The 19,496-nt window shown below is 44.9% G+C and overlaps 1 protein-coding gene across 1 annotated transcript in view; it reads right to left on the minus strand.

The window, feature by feature from the left end:
- The window catches only part of LOC112558514 (twitchin-like), a 135,801-nt gene extending 117,113 nt beyond the window's left edge, over positions 1 to 18,688 (minus strand). The window contains 18 exon segments of the mRNA XM_025228994.1: positions 182 to 240; positions 420 to 508; positions 866 to 1,079; positions 1,543 to 1,633; positions 1,891 to 2,120; positions 4,802 to 4,892; positions 5,091 to 5,307; positions 5,927 to 5,942; positions 12,027 to 12,182; positions 12,678 to 12,724; positions 12,726 to 12,780; positions 12,783 to 12,809; positions 12,812 to 12,822; positions 16,915 to 16,930; positions 18,376 to 18,468; positions 18,471 to 18,539; positions 18,542 to 18,623; positions 18,626 to 18,688. Coding sequence (XP_025084779.1) covers positions 182 to 240; positions 420 to 508; positions 866 to 1,079; positions 1,543 to 1,633; positions 1,891 to 2,120; positions 4,802 to 4,892; positions 5,091 to 5,307; positions 5,927 to 5,942; positions 12,027 to 12,182; positions 12,678 to 12,724; positions 12,726 to 12,780; positions 12,783 to 12,809; positions 12,812 to 12,822; positions 16,915 to 16,930; positions 18,376 to 18,468; positions 18,471 to 18,539; positions 18,542 to 18,623; positions 18,626 to 18,688 — 1,626 coding nt within the window.
- Positions 18,689 to 19,496: the final 808 nt, after the last annotated feature.

Below are 19,496 nucleotides of genomic sequence, written 5' to 3' on the forward strand. Positions count from 1 at the left end.
GAACAGCATGAACTGGTGTCAGTGTGAACAGCATGTAGTGTTGTCAGTGTGAACAGCATGTAGTGTTGTCAGTGTGAACAGCATGAAGTGTTGTCAGTGTGAACAGCATGAACTGTATTTGTGTAGACCAAGTGGAAGGTTCAGGTGTATCTCCTACAGTTGTGTGTGGAATGCTTGTTACCTGAGGATTCAGCTTCTGGGTGATCTTGGGGGGCTCCCCCTTGGGCTTGGGTCTCAGGGCTGAAAGAGAAGAAAGTATGCAGGTGATGAGTAGTGATGGTGTTACAGCAGGCTGTCTACATGTCTATCGCGACTACATGGTGGTGTTGGGTAAGAATTCCAGAAATAGAGACAGCTATCATAAACTGTGCTGTAACCATAGCAACAGTTCCACCTGGACTGATGAGGTGAGGACGTACCGTCAACATTGACGGTTGCTGTAGACGAGGCCTCCCCGCGCTGTTTTTCATCACAAGCTTGTAGGGTTCCCGAAGTCATTGTCGGTGAACTGCAAAAAATATAGCACAACACACATCATCTGACAGACCGTTATCATCATCTAACCGTCATCAACGTCACCAACATGTTTACAGTGGACTTTACCAATTATTTCCTCAGAGAGCTGATCACGCGACTTAGAGGCCACGTCACTGGCAGCAAAGTCACAAAAGAGGGCGGGACCACGTGGTACAGGTGGTATGGGTGGTACAAGGGGTACAAGTGGTACAGGTGGTGCAAGTGGTACAGGGGGTACATGTGGTACAGGTGGTACAATTGGTACAAGTGGTACAGGTGGTACAAGTGGTACAGGTGGTACAAGTGGTACAGGTGGTACATGTGGTACAGGTGGTACAGGTGGTCTTACGTTAGGAATCTGCAGCGAGATGTAGAAGAGGCCGCCTTCAGGCGCTGTTTTGACGATGAAGCGGCCGCCAGGTGCGATGGGCTGACTGCCCTGGAACCACTGCACGGTGGGGGCGGTGGGGGCGGCCACGCACTGCTCGATGACGATGACGCGGCCGTTGTCCTCCAGACGGATGGACGGCTTGCCCTGCAGCTGCGGAGGGGCTTCCTTGGGGCTGTGGACAAAAGTACAGGTCACGAAATCACAACAGACAGGACATTCCTTGGACGTGTAAAGACTGACAGGTCCAAATATCACAGGTAAGAGAGACTAAGTAGTGAATGCGGTACCAGACAGACCCTCTAACAGTCAACTGATAAACACACAGACAAACTAACAGTCAACTGATAAACACACAGACAGACTAACAGTCAACTGACACACACACAGACTAACAGTCAACTGATAAACACACACACTGACTAACAGTCAACTGACACACACACAGACAAACAGTCAACTGACACACAGACAAACAGTCAACACAAACTAAGTGCTCTACTGGAAGAGCTGTAGCAATCAGTGTGGTAGTGTGTAAGTACTCTAATAATCAAGGACAAGTACCTACACTGGGACAAGTGACAGGGGCAAGTAACTCACGCTAACACCAGCACTAGCGACAAAGGGAAGTAACTCACGCTCAAGGTTGATGGTGATGTTGGCGCTGCCTTCGCCGGCGTCGTTTTTGGCCGTGACCTTGTACTGACCGCCGTCCTCTAAGGTGAAGTTCTGGACAAGGACAGGGCGGGAGACAGAGAAGACAGGTCAAGGTCAAGGTCTGATGGTGAGCTTAGATACTCACTGCTCAGTGGAATGAACTCTGAGTATACACATTGTCAATGCTTGCAATCAGCGTCAGAGGGATGATGTATGATGACAATGAATGTCTGGGGGGATGATGATGATGATGATGATGATGATGGTTGAGGGGTGAAGGAGGGAGTGCAGCAAGCAAAATGAACGAATGAAGTGGCATGGTCACTGACCTTGACCTCCAGTGTCAGCGTGAAGCTGTTGTTGCCGTTGTCTGTCAGTGTGGGGACAACTCGGGGGCTGGCTTGTAGCGGTGCTGTCCCCTTGAACCAGTTGATGGAGGGCTTAGGACTGGCCGTGCACTGACACGTGATCACCAGGTTCTTGCCGCTGGCATCCTGGGATACCTTGGGCTTCTCTGTGAACGTTGGCGGCAGTCCTGCTGCCTTGGGCTTCTCCGCACCTGCACACAGGGACATACTATGGTGCGCAGTACTGGTCGGGTGGACAGGTGTGAACAGGGTACCTGTGTCTTAAGTGTTTGTTGACAGCCCATCCCTCCCTCATCTGTCTCTCTCTTTCTGCCCTCGACAATGTTTGTCAGACTCAGAAACACACCTCTCCGTGCTAGCTGGTCACAGCTGGTTGTTGTGTCATATCTGTATATTTGTAGGTGGAGCTGTGTTGTTGTCATATCTATTTATTGTACTAATATCTGTATATTTGTAGGTGTTTCTGTGTTGTTGTCATATCTATTTATTGTACTAATATCTGTATATTTGTAGGTGTAGCTGTGTTGTTGTCATATCTATTTACTAATATCTGTGTATTTGTAGGTGTAGCTGTGTTGTTGTCATATCTATTTACTAATATCTGTGTATTTGTAGGTGTTGCTGTGTTGTTGTCATATCTATTTACTAATATCTGTATATTTGTAGGTGTTTCTGTGTTGTTGTCATATCTATTTACTAATATCTGTGTATTTGTAGGTGTTGCTGTGTTGTTGTCATATCTATTTATTGTACTAATATCTGTGTATTTGTAGGTGTAGCTGTGTTGTTGTCATATCTATTTACTAATATCTGTATATTTGTAGGTGTTTCTGTGTTGTTGTCATATCTATTTACTAATATCTGTGTATTTGTAGGTGTAGCTGTGTTGTTGTCATATCTATTTATTGTACTAATATCTGTGTATTTGTAGGTGTAGCTGTGTTGTTGTCATATCTATTTACTAATATCTGTGTATTTGTAGGTGTAGCTGTGTTGTTGTCATATCTATTTATTGTACTAATATCTGTATATTTGTAGGTGTTTCTGTGTTGTTGTCATATCTATTTACTAATATCTGTGTGTATTTGTAGGTGTAGCTGTGTGTTGTCACTCTCTATGTTACGAAATCTGTGTATTTGAGGTGTTGCTGTGTTGTTGTTCATATCTATTTATGATGTACTAAATATCTGTGTATTTTGTAGGTGTTGCTGTGTTGTTGTCATATCTATTTACTAATATCTGTGTATTTGTAGGTGTTGCTGTGTTGTTGTCATATCTATTTATTGTACTAATATCTGTGTATTTGTAGGTGTAGCTGTGTTGTTGTCATATCTATTTACTAATATCTGTATATTTGTAGGTGTTGCTGTGTTGTTGTCATATCTATTTATTGTACTAATATCTGTGTATTTGTAGGTGGAGCTGTGTTGTTGTCATATCTATTTATTGTACTAATATCTGTGTATTTGTAGGTGTTGCTGTGTTGTTGTCATATCTATTTATTGTACTAATATCTGTATATTTGTAGGTGTTGCTGTGTTGTTGTCATATCTATTTATTGTACTAATATCTGTATATTTGTAGGTGTACCTGAGACTGTTCACTTCTATGTATTGTGTAATATTGTATTTGTAGGTGTTGCTGTTTGTTGTCATATCTATTTATGTACTAATATCTGTATATTTGTAGGTTTTGCTGTTTTTGTTGTGTGTCATATCTATTTATTGTACTAATATCTGTGTTATTTGTAGGTTGAGCTGTGTTTGTTGTCATATCTATATTATTGTACTAATAATCTGTATATTTGTAGGTTGTCATATACTCTATTTAGCTGTGTGTCTGTCATATTCATATTTATTGTACTAATATCTGTATATTTGTAGGTGTTTGCTGTGTTGTTGTCATATCCATAATCTATTTTATTGTTACTAATATCTGTTTGTATTTGTAGGTGTAGCTGTGTTGTTGTCATATCTATTTATTGTACTAATATCTGTATATTTGTAGGTGTTGCTGTGTTGTTGTCATATCTATTTATTGTACTAATATCTGTGTATTTGTAGGTGTAGCTGTGTTGTTGTCATATCTATTTATTGTACTAATATCTGTGTATTTGTAGGTGGAGCTGTGTTGTTGTCATATCTATTTACTAATATCTGTGTATTTGTAGGTGTTGCTGTGTTGTTGTCATATCTATTTACTAATATCTGTGTATTTGTAGGTGTTGCTGTGTTGTTGTCATATCTATTTATTGTACTAATATCTGTGTATTTGTAGGTGTAGCTGTGTTGTTGTCATATCTATTTATTGTACTAATATCTGTGTATTTGTAGGTGGAGCTGTGTTGTTGTCATATCTATTTATTGTACTAATATCTGTGTATTTGTAGGTGGAGCTGTGTTGTTGTCATATCTATTTATTGTACTAATATCTGTGTATTTGTAGGTGGAGCTGTGTTGTTGTCATATCTATTTATTGTACTAATATCTGTGTATTTGTAGGTGTTGCTGTGTTGTTGTCATATCTATTTATTGTACTAATATCTGTATATTTGTAGGTGTACCTGAGACTGTTCACTTCTATGTATTGTGTAATATTTGTATTTTTGTAGGTGTTGCTGTGTTGTTGTCATATCTATTTATTGTACTAATATCTGTATATTTGTAGGTGTAGCTGTGCCACTGTTCACATGTTTACTTATATCTGTATATTTGTAGGTGTAGCTGTGCCACTGTTCACATGTTTACTTATATCTGTATATTTGTAGGTGTACCTGTGCCACCGTTCACATCTATTTACTAATATTTGTATATTTGTAGGTGTAGCTGTGCCACCGTTCACCTAGGACTATGAGTACCAAGCACCACCATACCTTGAAAGTTGAGAGTGATGTTTGCATTGGATTCGCCCAGGTCGTTGGCGGCCGTACACTTGTAAGTGCCTCCATCCTCAGCTTTGGGATCCTGACAACAATAGAGAAGGTGTGTGAACAACACGAGCGCCAGGTAGCGAGAATGACGAGGTGTGTACCTGGGTGTGTGGCACTGTGTGAACAGTGTTAGAGAGGCTCACACTAGTGTTGTAATGTTGCTGACTGTGTGGGTGCTACATGTGCTACAGGAGACACCTGTGACTAGCATCACGTGATGTCTGGTGCTGACCTTGATCTGCAGGATAGCCGTGTAGAGGTCAGCACCCGCGGGGTCACGCTGCAGGCTGATGGTGTAGCGGTCACCGGCGCCCACCTCCGTGGTGTCGCGGAACCACCGGATGTGAGGGGTGGGGTTAGCCTCCAGCAGGCAGGTCATGATCAGCAGGTTCTGCTGCTGCTTGATGGTCGGCTTCTGTGTGAAGTGGGGGGCCTTGCCCTCCGGCAGCCTGTGTGTACAGAGCGGCAGTGAGAGGGCTACCCGGGGGCTGGGGAGACAGCATGGCACTGGCCGCATGGTGGGGTGGGTGGGCAGGTGAGCGGAGAGGGTGAGAGACAAGAATATGCTGCAGTGTAAGGTTCAAATTCTAAAGCTCAACTTGAAAAATACAACACCTCCCCATCACCCTTTCCTCCCAGAGCCTCAGGATGTTTAGACAGCTGACATGGTAACCACGGGCACGCTAACCACAACCTCCAAGGTACAAGCTAAAGCTAAATGTTGGTAGCAGGAAGTGAGACAAAAAATAATATTTTTATAGAGAGAAAAGAATTAAAATATAAATGCCAGAAGTAATACACAATTCTTCACATTCACCGAGAACTCACCGGTAAAATTAACATCCTGTCTATAAATGTGATTAAAATGATTTCCTTACAATCACCAGATGGAATCGTGTTGTGTAGGGTTAGGGTTAGGTTAGGTTACTCCTGTAACTGGTGTGTCAGGGTTACCCAACAGTCACAATGATCCAGTTACTAGATACATTAGATACATCTACCCCTGTAACTGGTGTGTCAGGGTTACCCAGCAGTCACAATGATCCAACTACAAGAAAATACACTCACTGAGGTTTCTTGGCACCTGAAACAGAAATAAATATTGTTATAGAGACAGGCTGCAGCACCACACTATGTTGACTATATTGACACACTACACTGTAGTTCCACTATGTTTATATTGACACACTACACTGTAGCACCACTATGTTTATATTGACACACTAGACTACAGCACCACTCTATGTTTATATTGACACACTACACTGTAGCACCACTCTATGTTGACTATATTGACACACTAGACTACAGCACCACTCTATGTTGACTATATTGACACACTACACTGTAGCACCACTCTATGTTGACTATATTGACACACTACACTGTAGCACCACTCTATGTTGACTATATTGACACACTACACTACAGCACCACTCTATGTTGACTATATTGACACACTACACTGTAGTTCCACTATGTTTATATTGACACACTACACTGTAGCACCACTCTATGTTGACTATATTGACACACTACACTGTAGCACCACACTATGTTGACTATATTGACACACTACACTGTAGTTCCACTATGTTTATATTGACACACTACACTGTAGCACCACTCTATGTTGACTATATTGACACACTACACTGCAGCACCACACTATGTTGACTATATTGACACACTACACTGTAGTTCCACTATGTTTATATTGACACACTACACTGTAGCACCACTCTATGTTGACTATATTGACACACTACACTGTAGCACCACTCTATGTTGACTATATTGACACACTACACTGTAGCACCACTCTATGTTTATATTGACACACTACACTGTAGCACCACTCTATGTTGACTATATTGACACACTACACTGTAGTTCCACTATGTTTATATTGACACACTACACTGTAGCACCACTCTATGTTGACTATATTGACACACTACACTGTAGCACCACACTATGTTGACTATATTGACACACTACACTGTAGCACCACTATGTTTATATTGACACACTACACTGTAGCACCACTCTATGTTTATATTGACACACTACACTGTAGCACCACTCTATGTTGACTATATTGACACACTACACTGTAGCACCACTATGTTTATATTGACACACTACACTGTAGCACCACTCTATGTTGACTATATTGACACACTACACTACAGCACCACTCTATGTTGACTATATTGACACACTACACTGTAGTTCCACTATGTTTATATTGACACACTACACTGTAGCACCACTCTATGTTGACTATATTGACACACTACACTGTAGCACCACTATGTTTATATTGACACACTACACTGTAGCACCACTATGTTGACTATATTGACACACTACACTGTAGCACCACTATGTTTATATTGACACACTACACTGTAGCACCACTCTATGTTGACTATATTGACACACTACACTGCAGCACCACACTATGTTGACTATATTGACACACTACACTGTAGTTCCACTATGTTTATATTGACACACTACACTGTAGCACCACTCTATGTTGACTATATTGACACACTACACTGTAGCACCACTCTATGTTGACTATATTGACACACTACACTGTAGCACCACTCTATGTTTATATGACACACTACACTGTAGCACCACTCTATGTTGACTATATTGACACACTACACTGTAGTTCCACTATGTTTATATTGACACACTACACTGTAGCACCACTCTATGTTATATTGACACACTACTACTTAGCACCACTCTATGTTGACTATATTGACACACTACACTGTAGCACCACTCTATGTTGACTATATTGACACACTACACTGTAGCACCACTCTATGTTTATATTGACACACTACACTGTAGCACCACTCTATGTTGACTATATTGACACACTACACTGTAGTTCCACTATGTTTATATTGACACACTACACTGTAGCACCACTCTATGTTGACTATATTGACACACTACACTGTAGCACCACTCTATGTTGACTATATTGACACACTACACAGCACCACTCTATGTTTATATTGACACACTACACTGTAGCACCACTCTATGCACCCTCTATGACTTATATTGACACACTACACTGTAGCACCACTCTATGTTTATATTGACACACTACACTGTAGCACCCACTATGATTTATATTGACACACTAGACTACAGCACCACTCTATGTTGACTATATTGACACACTACACTGTAGTTCCACTATGTTTATATTGACACACTACACTGTAGCACCACTCTATGTTGACTATATTGACACACTACACTGTAGCACCACTCTATGTTGACTATATTGACACACTAGACTACAGCACCACTCTATGTTTATATTGACACACTACACTGTAGCACCACTCTATGTTGACTATATTGACACACTACACTGTAGCACCACTCTATGTTGACTATATTGACACACTACACTGTAGCACCACTATGTTTATATTGACACACTAGACTACAACACTCTCTATGTTGTCAAAGTGTTAATAAAGATCAAACTCATGTGTTTACTTCACACACTATTATTCAATAAACAAACTTACATAACAAGAACTATTTTTGGTGCCAAAACAATCCACATTTTGAGATGGAATTTTTAATTGCAAAATAAACAACTTAACCAAATTAAAAAAGGAGATGAGAAGGTTATTCTAAATAACGAAATCAAAATGCAAGCAAAAGAACAACATTGAGTCGTCACCTTTCTTCCCTCATCTGTTTGCCAGTCTGTCTGTCTGTCTGTCTGTTGTCACAGCTGCACTTCACTGGTAACTCACCGCTTAGTGGGTCTGTATTGGTCATGTGTGACAGCCGAGTGTGTGTTTGTGGTGTGTGACAGCCGAGTGTGTGTTTGTGGTGTTGACAGCCGAGTGTGTGTTTGTGGTGTGTGACTGCCGAGTTGGTTTGTGTTTGTGGTGTGTGTACTGCCGAGTGTGTGTGTGTGTGTGACAGCCGAGTGTGTGTTGTGGTGTGTGACAGCCGAGTGTGTGTGAGTCTGTGTGACACACGAGTGTGTGTTTGGTGGTGTGTGACAGCCGAGTGTGTGTTTGTGGTGTGTGACTGCCGAGTGTGTGTGTGTGGTGTGCTGACAGCCGAGTGTGTGTTTGTGGTGTGTGACTGCCGATGTGTGTGTTGTGGGTGTGTGACAGCCGAGTGTGTGTGTTTTGTGGTGTGTGACTGCCGAGTGTGTGTTTGTGGTGTGTGACAGCCGAGTGTGTGTTGTGGTGTGTGACAGCCGAGTGTGTGTTTGTGGTGTTGGTGTGTGACCACCGAGTGTGTGTTTGTGGTGTTGGTGCATCCAGACATCCATGGATATCGTTCAAGGCGACGAGAAGTGATGGTCGATGACCGGGATATAAATCAACAGGGAGGTGAGCCGAGGACATGGAGGAACACCAAAGGGGAGGTCAGCCGGACGATAATTAGGATTATCAACACCAGTTCCAAGGTGTGGGGGTCACTTTGTTGTTAGGGTTGGAAAAGTGGTGAAAGTGGCTTTGTGTCTTCAGCAGACGTCACAAACAGATCGACGGCGACCCTGACACAAGATGGCGCCACACCACCGGGCCACGTGGTGTACACCACTCAGTGGTTGTGTCCACAGTCGCATGCCAGTCCAACACAACACTGTACAACGTGTGGGTAATAAGGCTGGGACTGGGCTTGCAGGCTCCACATCCACACCACAATGGTGGCTGCGGACAGACAGTCGGGTGGCTGCACACAGACAGTCGGGTGGCTGCACACAGACAGTCGGGTGGCTGCACACAGACAGTCGGGTGGCTGCACACAGACAGTCGGGTGCGGGGTCGGGAGGCAAGGTCGGGTGGGGGTGGTGGAGGACATGAGGATGAGGCTCTCACCTTCAAAGTTGAGTGTGATGGTGGCCGTAGCTTCGCCAGTTCGTTTTTGGCCACGGCCCTGTACTCTCCGGCGTCCCCGAGGACACCTGGATATCTCCAGGGTGACGGTGTGGCTGGACCCGTCTGACCGAATGCTAGGCATGAGACGTGTGTCTGGCGCCAGCGAAATGGGGTTATTGTTCCAACACAACTGACCTGTGCTTGGGGTCAGCGGTCAGCTTGCATTCCAGCACAATTTTATCGCCCACCTGCCTTATTTCGGGCTTTTGCAAAAACACCGGTCGGCTTCCTTTGAGCTGGTGGCTTCTGAACCTGAGTATATGGGACACACAGCGGTCTGACCTTTAACCTGCCTCTTTTAACCCGTTTACAACACTTTTACATTGAAGCCCAGGAGGAAAATAGTCCGTGTGGGTTAGTGGTTAATACAACTTAAACTGCAGGCAAAAATCTTTAAATTTACAAATCTTAAAACACTTGACAGCTTAAATCAAGAAAATGTCTAGTCTATACAGTGCATTCCAGCAGATACCCACACGTCTGAGTTAGTGTAAATAAATAATAAATAACTACACACAGCTAAATAACACAAAGAGCACGAAAAGCTCGTTTAACAGAAGGCACACAATGTAACTATTAAAATATTACAGACATGTCACAACAACACCAAAACACTGTCGCTAAGCTAGCGGCAATGACAACTGAAAAACGGCACCGGTTACGTCACATATGTCACGTCACCATAACAACACCACTCACACGTGTCGCGTCACCACAGCACCGGTCACAGAGTCAATGCAAGCTAACTCCTGATGCCATTGAAAAATGTCATGAACAGGTACACCAGTCTGTCACACGGCCCTGTGAACAGTTACACCAGTCTGTCACACGTCACTGTGGACACGTGTGTAATACCAGTCTGTCACACGTCACTCTGAACAGGTACACCAGTCTGTCACACGTCACTATGAACACGTACACCAGTCTGTCACGCGTCACTCTGAACAGGTACACCAGTCTGTCACACGTCACTGTGGACACGTGTGTAATACCAGTCTGTCACACGTCACTGTGAACACGTACACCAGTCTGTCACACGTCACTCTGAACAGGTACATAAGTCTGTCACACGTCACTGTGGACACGTGTGTAATACCAGTCTGTCACACGTCACTATGAACACGTACACCAGTCTGTCACACGTCACTGTGAACACGTACACCAGTCTTCACGCGTCACTGTGAACAGGTACACCAGTCTGTCACACGGCACTGTGAACACGTGTGCAATACCAGTCTGTCACACGTCACTATGAACACGTACACCAGTCTGTCACACGTCACTCTGAACAGGTACACCAGTCTGTCACACGTCACTGTGGACACGTGTGTAATACCAGTCTGTCACACGTCACTGTGAACACGTACACCAGTCTTCACGCGTCACTGTGAACAGGTACACCAGTCTGTCACACGGCACTGTGAACACGTGTGTAATACTAGTCACTGTGAACACGTGTGTAATACCAGTCACTGTGAACACGTGTGTAATACCAGTCTGTCACACGTCACTATGAACACGTACACCAGTCTGTCACACGTCACTCTGAACAGGTACACCAGTCTGTCACACGTCACTGTGGACACGTGTGTAATACCAGTCTGTCACACGTCACTGTGAACACGTACACCAGTCTTCACGCGTCACTGTGAACAGGTACACCAGTCTGTCACACGGCACTGTGAACACGTGTGTAATACTAGTCACTGTGAACACGTGTGTAATACTAGTCACTGTGAACACGTGTGTAATACCAGTCACTGTGAACACGTGTGTAACACCTGTCTGTCACACAGCACTGTGAACACGTGTGTAACACCTGTCTGTCACACGGCACTGTGGAGGGACGCCATGCGGTCACTGCGACACAGACAGCTGCCTATGGCACATGCAGCTGTATACACGCAGACTGCTAGACAGGCCATGCATGGCAGACAGACAGACAGACGGACACACAAATAGACGGACACACACAGACAGAGACACACAGAGACACAGACACACAGACACAGACACACACACACACACACACAGACAGACACACAGACACATACACACACACATACACACACACAGACACACACATACAGACACACAGACATACAGACACACACAGACACACACACAGAGACAAGCAGACAGACACACACACAGACACACACACAAACAGACAGACACACACACACACACAGCACGAGGCAGCCACTCACTGTCGAAGTTGAGTCGGATGGTGGCGTTGCTCTCGCCCAGCGCGTTCTTGGCGGTCACCTTGTAGTTGCCGGCGTCCTGGGCGTTGACGCCGTTGATCTCCAGCACCAAGAAGTAAGTGTTCTTGTCCCGGGGCTCGGTGCGTATGGTGTATCGACCTGCAGCAGCAGCAGCATCAGCACCATCATCGGCACCAGCATCAGCACCAGCATTATCTCTGACTATTTGTATCAAACTGGTGACTCCACAGTTAGAGCTGTTATCTTTCATCAAGATAATCGACGGAATTCATCGTTCATTTATCGCTAGTCACTTTCTTCCCCAGCCCTCGGCTAACGAGGGTCTTATCGCTGTTTATGATCTGTAATCATTGTTTACAGAAAACATTTTGTTCTCACAGGTATCGCGACATTTCAAAATCCGTCATCCGCCTAACATGCAACGTAAGCTCTATCTCATGTCCAAGATATATGGACTATTTATATGTATACCACATCCACAACCCTCCCCCCACATAACGTGTCAGATGTGTCGTTATCGACGCCGCCTCTTTGCATCCTGCGTACCCAAAGTTGTTGTTTGTTTGCTATTTTGTTGACTACACATGTAAAGGGAACTGGGAACTAGCCCCCGAGTTGACGGTGTAGCCTCACCTCCCGGCTGGATGGTGGTGTTGTCGCGGAACCACGTGATGCGGGGGCGGGTCGGCCGTGAGGACACACTCGAACAACAGCTTCTGGCCGCCACTCTCCTGGCGGTCACCGGCTTCTGGATGAAGTTTGGGCGATGCCATCTTGTCTGCAAACCAATTCCTCAATGAGTAAATGAATGCACCCGTCCAGCCATTCGTTTGTTGCCTTTCCACCATCATTCTAGCTCCTCCACAGTAAGTTACTAGAGTTACAGATTGGTGTTGATTAGTTTATAATTTGTTTACTAGAAACTGCCCGGCACTTCATTGGTTACTGGCAGTCAGGATCTCACCTTGTACTGTTACCTGTGTGACAGATGTCATTATGTGTATTGTTACAGTATGACAGCTGTCATTATGTGTATTGTTACTGTGTGACAGCTGTCATTTTAATGTACTGTTACCTGTGTGACAGCTGTCATTGTGGTGTATTGTTACTGTGTGACAGCTGTCATTATGTGTATTGTTACTGTATGACAGCTGTCATTATGTGTATTGTTACAGTATGACAGCTGTCATTATGTGTATTGTTACTGTGTGACAGCTGTCATTTTAATGTACTGTTACCTGTGTGACAGCTGTCATTATGTGTATTGTTACGAGTGATTGCTGATGTTTAGGTAAAGGCAGGTGTTACAGGTGTTACATGCACATTTCAAAGCTGTAATGATCACCCTCAGTGTCTCACACACTCGTGACATCAGTGTGACGTTTGCTGCTTCTAAGCTCTCGGGAAAAACAAACAAAATGGCGGTCAGTGGTTTGTGTTTAGTCCCTGCACTAAATGACCTCACAAGGTTGTGCTGCATGAGCCTAGTGCTCACCGAACACAGTGTTTGTACAGCACACCTCTAGTGACAGCTGGCAGTAACTGATGACAGCTGGCAGTAACGAGTGCTGCACGAGCTCTGAAGTGAAGGCATTGGATGGCTGATGCAAGAAGTGATAGCGGTAGAGATTCGTACACTTCCAAGAGCGAAGACCTCTACCAGACAAAAGGGACGCAACCTTGATTCTGGAAGATTCTGGACAAGCATGGTTACAGTTCCAGGGTGTGCAAGGTTCCAGGGTGTGCAAGGTTCCAGAGTGTGCAAGTTCCAGGTGTGCAAGGTTCCAGGGTGTACAAGGTTCCAGGGTGTGCAAGGTTCCAGGGTGTACAAAATGATGTAATGACTGAAGTGCAAGTCATTTATTTTCACGTCACAAACAATTCTTCTTGCCTGGAGGAATCCTTGCAAGGGCGCACAGAGGTCACGCAGCCTCAGAATGGCCAAGGACAAAAGTTAGGTCGCTCTAGACTCCTCCTATCTTTATTGCAGTGCTTCTAAAGCATGTCTGGCACCTGAGCAGGCGGAGAAACCTGCAACAGGTGCGCAGGGCGTTGAGAGTACGTCACTACTGTCGCCACCCCCTCCCCCCACACACCTTTCTCTGTACCTGAAGGCAGACGGCACGCGCGCTGGGTGAGCAGCAAGCACGAGCCCCAGGCCCTCGTGCACTCTACACTATCTACACTATCTACACCATCGCGTGCACAGCATCCAGCAGCGCGCCTGTGTATTTGCTGTTGAACTGGCGGCAACAAACAGCCCGCCAGACTGACACCACTGACACCACTGACACCACTGACACCACCGGACTCACCCCAGCCCCTCTGCCTCCTGCCCCTTCGTCATGTTTGTCGACGTCATAGGATGGGCACGTGCCCCGACAAAGACGCCATCGCAGGGGGGAGAAACTGGAGGCGAGTTTTACACGACGGCCGCCATGAAGGCAGTCGTGACGTCAGACAGCGCAGAAGTCAGCTGCAGACTGTGACGAGGGCGCAAAGCATGGCTGACTATCCCCGCCACAGACTCCTCTGATCTCTGTAAGTCTGTGTTTGCCGGCCACCATGACACTCGCGCTTTTGCTCTTTACGCTCATCACAACGATTATTAGAGTGGCTTCCCCTTCTCCTCCATGTCCTTGACCTTTGCCACCCTGAGCCGTTGCGAGGGCCAGAGCGCTGGTGCAGTCCACCTGACACACCACGCGCTCCTCTACAATGTGCTTACGCAGTTCTGGCAACCATGGCGCTGGAATTTCCCGGGCAAACTGTTTGGGCCCTTGGTATTCTCGGTACAGCATCTCAGCCACGTGACTCAACATTCCATCGCAGGATCCTGTGTAATAGGATCTCAGCTATCTCGCTGTTAATACTTGATGACATGGCGTCCACCACGTGTTAGTACTTGATCACATGGGGTCCATTATGTGTTAGTACTTGATCACATGGCGTCCACCACGTGTTAGTACTTGATCACATGGCGTCCACCACGTGTTAGTACTTGATCACATGGCGTCCACCACGTGTTAGTACTTGATCACATGGCGTCCACCACGTGTTAGTACTTGATCACATGGCGTCCACACGGTGTTATAGTACTTTGATCACATTGGCGATTCCCACACGTGTTATACTTGATCACATGGCGTCAACAACGTGTTAGTACTTTGATCACATGGCGTCCACCACGTGTTAGTACTTGATCACATGGCGTCCACCATATTCACGTGCTGCTTATACTTTCTCCCCTGTACCAGGAAGCTATCACCAGCTGCTGTAACAATCTGTAGCTCTTGGCCTCACCAATAATGCACCAAGACAGCGTGCCCTGTCATTATCGCCCTTGTTAGTTAGTAACACGCATTACAGTGTGTCCTTTCATTGTTAGTAATGCACAAGGCGGCGCCATTACATGTTACTGCCCTTGTTACTAGTGCACCCATACAGTATGTCACTACTACAGGCTACCTCGGTTGTAACCTGCAAAATGATATTACAGTATGATAGTGATTATAACATACTAACTGTTAGTAATTCTGATATACAAAATGTTATTACAATCTTAGTGATTATAACATGCAGTTAGTAATTCTGATATACAAAATGTTATTACAATCTTAGTGATTATGACATGCAGTTAGTAATTCCAACGTACAAAATGATATTACAGTATGTTAGTAACTATAACATGCAAAATGTCATTACTTAGTAATTCCAAAATACAATATGTTAATAATTCCAACATGAAAAATACTATAATGATATTTAAATGATTATAAGATTCAAAATGTTAGTAATTATCACATTAAAATGTTATTACAATATGTTTGTAATTATCACATAAAATGTTATTACAATATGTCAGTAATTATGGCATAAAATGTTATTACAATATGTTAGTAATTGTGACATAAATGTTATTACAATATGTCAGCAATTGTGACATCAAATGTTATTACAATATGTTAGTAATTGCGACATCAAATGTTATTACCATATGTCAGCAATTATCACATAAAATGTTATTACAATATGTTAGTAATTATGACATCAAATGTTATTACAATATGTCAGCAATTATCACATAAAATGTTATTACAATATGTTAGTAATTGTGACATCAAATGTTATTACAATGTCAGCAATTATCACATCAAATGTTATTACAATATGTTAGTAATTGTGACATCAAATGTTATTACAATATGTTAGTAATTGTGACATAAAATGTTATTACAATATGTTAGCAATTGTGACATAAAATGTTATTACAATATGTCAGCTATTATGAGCGCTGTTATCGAGTGTAAGCATGTTGACGCTGATGTTGACATGTTGCTACACAGTATCAGAATGTCTTGTCACTGTTGTTATTTATTTATGACAGAAGTCAATAGGTCCTCTCTGTATTTCATTATGTGAGAGCTATCAACAATGTTTACTATCACAGGATGTTGTCACTGAGGTAAACAACTTATGATGACATCATTCACAGTTCACAATGTGACACTGTCAGTAAGAATTACTTTGCTCCTATCCACTGAATATGTTGTAATCCTCAAAGTTCCAATCATAGCCTTACAATGGTGGTCAAACAACAAGCATTACAATGGTGGTCAAACAACAAGCATTACAATGGTGGTCAAACAACAAGCATTACAATGACAACAAGCATTACAATGGTGGTCAAACGACAAGCATTACAATGGTGGTCAAACAGCTAGCATTACAATGACAACAAGCATTACAATGGTGGTCAAACAACAAGCATTACAATGGTGGCCCTACACGTGCTGGGCCAGGTGAGCGTTACACTCGCCGTGTACGTCAGTAAGACTCGCTGTGTTGTAACACAAGTTGTTGTACTCACTGTTTCTGGCCGCCAGCTGAAAGCAAAATAATAATTAAAATGAAAAAAAATTTATTCTTCAAGTTTTCACTTTCATCTCTTGCAAACTTTTGTAACCATTGCCTTATATGACGACATGCAGATTACTATGGCAACAGGTAACGTTAACTGTCGTTTGTACCTGTCTGAGACACGTGACCTGAAGTGTTTGTCTGAGACACGTGACCTGAAGTGTTTGTCTGAGACACGTGACGTGTTTGTACCAGAACATTACAGACATCTCGTGTGAACAAGTTGCTTTGTGTTTACTGTGTGTTCACGACGTGCTCTACCCGACACACTACAATTATTGTCGTCCAACTCTCGGTGTTGTTATTGACGAATGACACTGACAGTCATCAGGAGTGCTGCTACACAAACGCACACTGACAGTCATGCCATGGAGTTCCGACACATGTAGACTGACATGCTCTCAGTTGGTCCAACACTGTCCTCCGACATGTCCAGGAGGACCTGCAGCAGAGGTCAGCTGACATTGAGGTGACAGACAGCGACGGTCACCTGTGTAGCGGACTAACCGTCTGTCATTAGAGAGTTTGAGATTCATGACGCGTAGGGAAGACGCGTACTGCAACGGGTAGGGCCCGCCTCTACGCGTACCCGTTCTGAGAAAGCGATTGCGATTAAGCGACCTGTGTTCCGGGGGCGGGTGGCGCCTGTCACCTACACAGGGAGGGGTGGCTGGCCTGGGTTCACCTCTCGTCTCGGGCCCGCTGTTTTTTCGCTGCATGTGACATCTGTTTATTGGCTGGCTGCCTTGTGATGTAACCTTAGTGGCGCCCTCTCCCTTCAGTCTTTTGTCCTTCCCCCCACACCCACCATTCTTTGATTCCTGGGAAATCGTATTACACCCCGTCCCCCCTTCTATTACACCCCGCCCCTCTAATCCCGCTGTCGTCATGCACTGACACTACGTCACATGTCAAGCTCCTTGACACAGATGTGACTTCGCCATTGTCTCACCGCTACTGACATCTTTCGTGAGATCTGCTGTGTCGCGTCTTTCCCGTCACCCTCCTGTCCTTTTCAGTGACGTTACTTCCGCTACACGGCCACGTTACTGACACTGGCACTGTGACATCACTGTGACATCACCAGACAGTGACGCGGCACGGGAACCTAACCCTCTGACCTTCAGAGTATCAGGGGAGGGTAGCGAGAGTCAGACTGACGCTCTCATTTACTTCCCCTTATAATTACCATCAACACACCAGGTGAGCGGCACTGCATGTAGTAACAAGGGGAGCTACTCCTAGTCTCCTACTGCTATTTACTTCCCCTTTATATTACATCAACACACAGGTAGTGGCACTGCATGTAGTAACAAGGGAGCTACTCCTACAGCTGCTACCCACCATAGCAAGTCTAGAAGGACAGGAGGTAGGACAGGTGTAAGTGCTGCGAGGTAAGCAGGGTACTGACCGCTGAAGTTCAGGTTGATGGAGGCGGACACCTCCCCGAGGTCTATTCTTGCCGTGACCTTGTAAGTTCCAGCGTCGTTTTGCGTGACCCCAGAATTTCCATAATGACGTCATACGCATTTCCTCCTGCACTATCCACACGCATGCGCAGACGGTCGAGCTGGTGAGAGGCGTGGTGCCCCGGAACAGGATATCTCCGGCTTGGCGACGCCTCCAGGAACAACACTGGAAGACCAGGCGCTTGGCGCGCCATCTTCTTGACGTAGTGCTGGCTTCTGCGTGAAGCGAGGGGCTACATCGTCACCCACCCCCATCGTACCAGGTCACCTGCACACACAATGGTCACGTGGCAACATTAGCACTAAAGTCACGTAGCACGTATACGTCTCATCATTCTACACACGCAAACAACACAAACTCCATGTCACACTGGGCTGTAGGCACGTGACCTACACATGACGTCAGACAGGAGGCAAGGGGACCCCCAAGAGGCAGCAAGGGGACGTTAGTCGTGGCAGGGAAGCGAGGAATTAAAAGTCGACACGCGCCATCTACCGCCAACAGACCAGACAGATCCGAACCATCCGCGATAAGCATGCATGGCTGAACGCACCTGCAGATACCTGCAGCCCACAACAAAGAGGTCGTTATCCTGCCTCTCGCTAGGAGCAGGAGAGCTGCAGCCAGGGGAGCTAACTCGCTGCCACTCTCACACCTGGGAATGTGAAGAATCATCTCAGCTTCGCATGACGTCACCCAGAGACTGAGAGTATCAGAAGGCTGTGTCCTGGCTGCCAACGGTTGACTTTTAAGTGTCACCCCGCCCGGTAATTTGTTTGTTTTGTTTGGTGCGTAGGTCTGTTGACAGTACAGGCCCAGAGTGTCGTGGTTACTGTTGACGTCAATGTAGGACCAGTGTACCACAGGTAGTGTAAGGTAAACACAGTCCAGTGAGCGATGTGGTATACACAACAACGACATGGTGGGTCAGGGTGTTGTTTACACACCTAGCTGTAAGGTAACACACACGTCAGTGAGCGGCATGATGTATCCGACAAACAACGACAGGTGTGGTCCAGTTTTACACAGCTACTGTAAGGTAAACACAGTCCAGTGAGCGAT

Source organism: Pomacea canaliculata, linkage group LG3 (genome assembly GCF_003073045.1).
Source record: "Pomacea canaliculata isolate SZHN2017 linkage group LG3, ASM307304v1, whole genome shotgun sequence".
In the NCBI taxonomy this organism is placed as follows: Eukaryota; Metazoa; Mollusca; class Gastropoda; order Architaenioglossa; family Ampullariidae; genus Pomacea; species Pomacea canaliculata.